This window comes from Diplotaxodon limnothrissa, linkage group LG16, assembly GCF_057381915.1.
Source record: "Diplotaxodon limnothrissa isolate DT_005_m linkage group LG16, D_limnothrissa_male_GT1.1, whole genome shotgun sequence".
Lineage (NCBI taxonomy): Eukaryota > Metazoa > Chordata > Actinopteri > Cichliformes > Cichlidae > Diplotaxodon > Diplotaxodon limnothrissa.
In genome coordinates, this window is record NC_140611.1 from 3,897,669 (window position 1) to 3,905,467 (window position 7,799).

Consider the following 7,799-nt stretch of genomic DNA (forward strand, 5'->3'; position numbering starts at 1 on the left):
AATCCCAGGACAGCCGTCATGAAAAGGGAGAGGCTGTTTGGCGAGCGTGTTCACCAACTGCACGTGTGAAGGATTCAAATGGGAAACAAGAAAATGGCCTCTGCTCTAGTTTTCAGAGTATATACGTCACAAGTTTGGGGACACAATAAAGAATGAACAACAAAAATTCTTGCATGTTCAGTGTGAGTTTATTTAGTCCGAGAGAGATTAAACATGTACAAAACTGTGATTTTTTTTTTAACATCAGGGAAAATATTTCAAAATTTAAAAAACAAAACAAAAAAGAGTTATGGCTAGACAATACATATACAATGTGCATGCTGTTCAGGGTTTGGTTTCTGTGCTTGGCATGATTCTGAATGTGCATTACCTTAGCTCTGTATGGTGGAGAAATACTCAGCTCTGGGAAGAAGAAATCACTGCTACCTCCCCGGTTCACGTAGTCTGACATTTACCAACAATGAAACATCTAATGAGCAAACAACAGTGTAAAAAAATCCAAAATCACAGAGTTAAATGATCCCTAATGGATGGAGCTAACACCTGTACATGATGACATTTATATGGCTGAGAATCACATCAGGAGCAAATGAGACACAGAACAAGGAGCTTTTCTGTTCCTGCAGCAGCAGGCAGAGAAATCTTCAATGTCCATCCAATGGAACCAGAGCCCTGATTTGTGGTGCATCATTGTCTGTGCACATTCTTGGAACTATGAGGAGGAAATGCTAATGTCCTGTTGCTGGCGGCACCATGAAAGCAATGCCAGCATGTGTGTGGCATACTGAATGATAATGACAAAGTGTACCATATCCCCCGTGAGCAAGCCTGCAGAACAATGATTACAGATTGGCCAGTGTGTCCTTAGGATCACAAGGGAGCCTGGTTCTAATGCTAATCAGTGCTGCTGCCCGCTGAAACATATCTGTGCTTGCAGGACATGAGGAAATAAGCTGGAATATCCAGCTTAGACTATAATTTTACCATGGCGCTGTTTATTTTTTATATTTTAACCCACAGGAATTTACAAAGGCAGGTTTAACCTATTGCACCACCTGCTGGTCTCAAGTTGGTAAATAGTGATACAAGACTATTTTTGTTCTTCAAGCAATTATCCACCACGTTGCGTTAAACATTGATGTATGAGCTTCGCTGCATTCTTCATTATTCAATTTATTTCACAGGGTCTGTTAAAAACGCCTCATCTCCTTCTTGTTAGGGGGGAACGAGCTAATCCAGCCTAAGGAGGGATTCACCTGCTGGTTCGGGTTTTACCAGTCTCCCTATGCTATCCACCTCCATCAGCAAACCTGCAACCCCTCCACGCCACCACCACAACCAACGGCCCTCTTGGAATATACTCTATTTTCATTCCAGGGAGCGAAACAAGAAGGAGAGCTGAGGCACAGCAATGCTCAGCTGCACACTCAATGTAGCTTAATGGAAGGGAGGAGAGTCTGAGTTGAGGCTGTCTCTGATTGGCTGGCCCCGAGATGTGCAGCTTCTCCGCAGCACAACCTGTCACAGTTAATCAGGACCCATCTCTTAACAGCCAGCCGGGGCTATTGAAGAGGTGAGCCTATTTCTATTCAGGACGAAACAGATGATAAATCATTTGTACATAATTAGTGCTCAGCAAGGTTATAACTGACACGTATTTTCATCTTAATTAGGAGGGAAATTTGTTCCATTAATTTAATTTGGTGCGCATGGGTGCCTCTGCACCTAACTAAGTTAATCTTACACCTGTCAGGGTGGGAATGGAGTTGGGCTTTAGATTACAGGGAAATGGGAAAGAGTGCTCTATCAGATTGTTTCATGCTGCTGTATCATGAGGTAAACTCAAACTGCAGCTGCACATCTCCTGCTAAAAGCAGGACAAAGCCACACGCAGTCTGAGGCACTCAGCAGTAATTAGTCTTATCTAAGAAAGCCCTTTTTTTCTGTAACATTTCACAGCCATCCCACCACCCTGCAAAAGACAATAAGCTGGCATTGCATCGTCAGTGCTCGGTCTGATAGGCATACACACTTCTTCGTCCCTGAACAAATATTTAAGCAGATCTCACAAATTGGTGCTATGGAGAAAATCACATTCCATCATGGGACCCGTTTCCATTCAAAAGCCCACATCTCTGATTTACAGCCACAGGAGCTTTCAGTAAGTCCAAGGCCTGGGTCTCTTTTCATCGCTGGAAGCTGTATGAAGCTGTCGTAATTGCCCCAAAGAAGTGGCTCAATAAAGAGGGAGCTGGAGAATGACTGATTTAGTAACTATAAGGTTTCTAATCGAGTTCTTCATCGCCTCGCCGACACACAAGCTGACAACATTACCTGAACTGATGCACAGTCCATTACAGAGTGCTCCGCTTTAATCGAATGTCTATCATAAAAATACAGAGATGTCGGGTGCCAGCGCATGCACTCTCACCCATGTGTGAAGGTGTAACCAAACTGTAATGGCTTTTCTTTTAGATATACCACTGCATGGCCTTACAAATGAATATTAGCAGGGAAAGAGAGTGTGAAGAAATGAGCTTCTAACTTGTAAAAATGCTGCTATTGGACGCTCTTCTTTCAGACAGGAGAAATAAGCAAACTCACTGACTGAATGAAATGGGACCAGGCAAGTGCAGTCAGATGCCTGTGGAAGTAAATCATTCAGATGGTTGCAGTACAAATCCATCATACGATAGGATGCTACAGCTAAGCTTTCGGTGTTTGAGATTATCCTTAAAATTACAGGTGCAGAGGTCGACATCATTTTGTGTAATTGCAAAACCACTGATTTAAAATTAACCAGGTTAAAATTTGGACTTTAAATTTCTTCAGTTGAGGCAGTGAAGAAACTCCAAACCTGTTACTGAGACCAAACTGTGTGATTCACACCGTGACTTAAGTTGTCTTGTATTTTAATTTTATGCTGCACGCGGCTTCATTACTTGTAGTCCACGCCTTTACTTATTCTTACATTTCATGAAGAACATCACAGTCCATCCATCCTTTTCAGGGTCGCGGGGGGCTATCCCAGCTGTGTTAGGGCGAGAGGCGAGCTACACCCTGGACAGGTCGCAGGGCTGTTTAAGAATTAATATACTTATTTTAAAAAAACAGGAAATAAGGGAGCAGCTGAAAGAACCAGGGACGAGCTGATTTTTCCTTCATGTAAAATGTCCCCATCAGTCAAATTTGAGGACATATCTGAGAGTCTGCATGATTATATTATCTAAGTATAATAAATTTAAAGTGTGAAACTGCCGATGAAGCTGATCAGTCTTCGGGCATGTTTGTGGTTTCGTTTTCCTCTCAGTGGGCTCAACATTTAACCCAAAGAATTATTTACAAGTGAGCTCAAATATACACAGGTGTCCTTCCCTGGTTCAGTGAAGAAAACTTCATTTACATCAGGTCACTTATAAATTCAGTTGGATTTTTATTGTTGTGACCATTTACTAGAATTATAATTTTAAAAAAAAAGAAATATCCTGAGTGTGTGAAGTTTTGACTGGTACTGAAAGAGTGTGTGTGAAAATTCCCACTTTGTGTTACATTAACAAACATGAGATGAAGACAGCAGTTCAAAGACACTCCCTCCTTTGTTGATGATGACCTAACATACTGAAACTTCCTGCTGTTAACCTCGGGTGAAACATTACGATAAAGCACACAATGTGTGATTACAAACATTTTGTAGGAGCAGTGAACCCTTGTGTACAATAGATGGCAGCATTCCCACACAGACCAGGACAGCCAACTGCCCCCACAGCGCAGCCCGATCTCCTACTGCAGGGCTCAGGATCAGCTCTTTTAATTCGTCTCCCATTTGTACCTGTCATATGAAATACTAAAGCACCTGTGGGCTGTGTGCACTCTGCTTTAACAACACTTGAATTTCCCAAAGGAATAAAAGCTACACTACATTTAGACTGAATACTGTAACCATACGAGATGTCAGGATAATATTCTGTTAGTAAATACTTTAAAGAAGCGCCATAAATAGACTTTCAACATTTCTAATTCTTTTGTCGTATGCTACTTCCTTCTTCCACTGACTACATTTAAGAGGAAAAATGGATCTTTGAACTACAAACGACCCTGTAAACTCATAAGGTTTTATATAAAAGTCCAGCAGCTACAACATGGATTACATTGTTGCCTCAATACTAGTAATCTAACGATGTGTACACAGACCCCTTAACTAGGTTTACCTGCTAATACTTACTATTTATGTAGGATTTACTACGCAGCTCTTTCACTTGAGTATTTTTACAGTTGCTTTGATACTTTTACTTGAATACTTGCTGTGTTTCAATGCACAAAGCTGCAACACTCCTGTGTATGTTTAAATGAATTCTTAATGTATGAACATCTTTTGTATGTTACTACTCTAGATGTTTAAGACTGAGCTTATCTTAATAGCTTAAAGAGCAATGCGATGTGCTCATGATGTTTATAGTGACACGACACATTAACTCTTAATGTAATGTACAGCCCTATTTTCAGCCCAACTTCTAATTATCTTAAAAATCAACAAATCGAACATCTTTTCATGGGACTTAATATAATCAGAACAAAAGCTAAAGTTCACACACAAACGTAGTGGAGTCAGTACAGACCATCCGCTTCGAGTGAAGTCAGTGGAAATATAAAGTAACATAAATTGTATATGTTTCAGTATTTATTTACCTTTTTCTTGAGTACTTAAATGCGTATGATAATGATTATAATTATATTCATTTCCCTTTGGGATCAATAAAGTCATACTTACTGTATGCAGTTACATTAACTGGTGAGTATAACACACAATAACCTGGGAATATGCTGCAATATACAAAGATTTGTCTCCATTAGAGAAAAATCACAAACCACATTTCAACACATTCGAAACGTTTCACAGCCTCGTGTAAGAGAAGCAGGAAACACATGTTGGCAGCAACAATGTGCAGACTCTGAATCTGCAAACACTTCATCTCATGTGAAAAACCTTTAGAGCCCAGCCTGTGTGTTGTACCACAGGTATCGCCTTTTCCAGTAAAGATTAGACATTATAGCACACATGACATAGTGGTGATAAAAGATTGATTCAATACAAACTGGCAGGAAAAATAACAAAAAACACCAACAGTCAGTATAAGAGTGTAATTAAAAAGCACATTTTCTCCAAGAAGTTACAAAGCAGACATCTCGACATTCTGAGATATTTGTTTTCTACAGTGTGTCTCACAGTTTGGGCTCCAACTACAGGGTGAAACAGCACAAGTTCAACTCCAGTAAGAATTATTTCAGGGGTTCTCAACAAATATAACATTTAAAAGATCTCATCACCATTTGATCAGATCAGCCCCTGAAACATAAAACAAAATTATTAATGATATTTAGTCACTTCAAATATTCTGACATTACAGATCAATTCCACTGCAGCAGGGAAAGAAATGTTGTGAAGCGATGTTTTAATAATGTCCACAAAACAGCTTCTTTTAAGCTCTTAAGGTTTTCTTTTCACACTACTGCTGGTTCCTGCAGACGCTCCGTTCTTGTCCTTCACTAGCTCCTCCCGAGTCATGGGCTCGATGATGGCGCCCAGCTTGGTGACGACCTTGGGCTTGGTGACCTTTTTGACAGTGCGCTCTGTGTTCCAGGTGCGGCCAAGCGCAGAGCGGATGGTGTTCTCAAAGACTGAGGGGCTCTCAAAGGGAAAGGGCAGCGCGTTGACCTGGTGGAGCCTGATGGAGCTGCTCCTCTTCTCAGAGATAATGACACCTGGTAGATGCTGGTCTTTCCTGGGTGTGGGTGGGGTCATCTTTCTCCTGAACTTCCTGCGTTTTCTGCATGATGGCTGCAGTCCTCCCCCTCCCCACTCACCCCACCCAGGTAGTGTCAGGTCTACTGCTTTAGGCTTCCCTGCATCCTCTTGCTTCCTCTTTTCCTTCAGAAAGTCAGAGATGATGTCATCTCCAGCGAAGGCCTCTTTAATGAGCCCCCTCTGGTCCAGCTTTTCCTCCGAGTCCTCTGCATCCTCGATGGTGGGAGCAAAGGGAACCTGCAGGACCTGTGCGCCCTTGGTGAGAACTTGTTTCAGCTCAATCCCTTTCCTCCTCTTCCTGCTTTTGCCCGTCTTTTGTGTGTTTTCTGTGGCTGGAGGACGCTGCGGAACAACAGCTCCTTTATCTGTGGCTTCCTCCTCCTCTGCCTCCTTGCCCTGTGTGAGAAGCTCTTCATCCTCTTGACACCTGATTTTGAGCTCCTTTTCCAGCTCAGCTGCTGTGTCAGCCTCTCCACAGCCCTCTGCTAATCCTTTGAAAAGGCTTGTGAACTCTGAAAGCTCTTCTTCCTCTTTGTCAGAAGCATCTTTGTTTTCCTCCTCCTCCTCTTCCTCCTCCATAAGCATTACAGGTGCGTCAGCTTCCTGAGCTTGACGCCGTTTCCTCCTGTTATCAAATTCTCTGAGTAGCACCTCTTCTTCTGTCTCCTCCACCTCCTCTTCCTCAGCTACATTTTCCTCAGCTCTAATAGTCACAGCATTACTTGTCTCCTTCTCCACGCAGTCTTGAGAGAGCTTTCCAGTCATCCAAGGATTTGAAAAATCCAGTCCTTGCTCTGCATCATTCACAAAGTCAGGCACCACGTCTGCGTTACCTTCTTCCTCCATCGTCTCCTCCTCTTCCTTGTTCAGTGAGGTCACCAACTTCTGGGTCAGGTCTTTGTTCACTTCCAGCTGCTGCTGAATAGCTTTGCGGGCACCTTCATCATATTTTGCCATGATGGCCTTGGACCTGGCCCACTTACTGCTGTTCTGGTGCTTCAGTGACATCCTCTCCTGCATCCTCGCCATCTCCATCTTATTGAGCTCCTCCAGCGCAGCAGCCGGGTCTCTCTTCACCATCTCATCAAACTGCTTCTGGAAATCCTTGGATTTGGCCTTGTTCAGCACTTTGTGGTATTTCTTGCTCTTGATCTTCCTTTGCCTCCTCGCCTTGGCCTCGTAGTAGGACTGAAGAGCCCGGGCCTTCTGCAGCTCTGCACGACGTACCTTAGCTTCCTCCAGGCTCATCGCTTTCATGGAGGCCTCCTCAGTGGGAGTAAGAATGGGGTCGTTAATAGGCTGCTTGTTGGCAGACAGGAGAGTGAAGACTTCTTGCTCAAGCGGAGTCTGAGCCTTCCAGTCCATCACCACCCTCTCAATGGGCTTGGGGCCTGAATGCTCCTGATTGAGAGGGAAGACCAGCTGCTCAGCCCTCTCATTCTGTCTGATGACACTCTTCCAGTGGCTCACCTCTTTGGAAACCTTCTGAAAAGCCAAATCTCTCCTTATCCTCTCGCTCTCCTGCTTGCTTAGCGGGCACTCTATGGTCTTTCTGCTTTGCTCCAAATTCTTCAGCCGCTTCTTGCTCTTGCCTGAGAGTCCAGGAGTTGTCTTCATGGACCCTATCAAGTCCGACAAATCGACTTTGTCGCCCTCGCCCTCTGCGTTGACCGTAAATTCGGACATATGCACGGCCGCCTCGGACCTCTCCCCCAGAGTTTTCTTCCTCTTACCACTGAGAGTGCCGATAGCCTCCAGCAACTTTTGGCGTTTTCGTTCATCGTACCCGTCTTCGTCCTCAACAGTAACATCATCATCAGTCGCATCCTCCTCCTTTTCGTCGTCGTAAATCACGTCTGGATGCCCCTCGTTGCTCTGCTCCGCACATCCGGAGCGTGTTTTCTTTTTACTCGCTTTCTTTTTCGAAACTTTAGCCATGCTGAAGCAACAACTGCCGGAGCTCAATGCACTAAACTGGGACGACTGCGTGCCCCAC

At 43.6% G+C, this 7,799-nt stretch overlaps 1 protein-coding gene across 1 annotated transcript; it reads right to left on the reverse strand.

Annotated features, from left to right (window-relative positions):
• Window positions 1–5,101: 5,101 nt before the first annotated feature.
• LOC146615583 (U3 small nucleolar RNA-associated protein 14 homolog A) lies at window positions 5,102–7,768 on the reverse strand. The gene has a single exon (XM_085374640.1). The coding sequence runs from the start codon at window positions 7,739–7,741 to the stop codon at window positions 5,486–5,488; it is 2,256 nt and encodes a 751-aa protein (XP_085230766.1). The 5' UTR covers window positions 7,742–7,768; the 3' UTR covers window positions 5,102–5,485.
• Window positions 7,769–7,799: the final 31 nt, after the last annotated feature.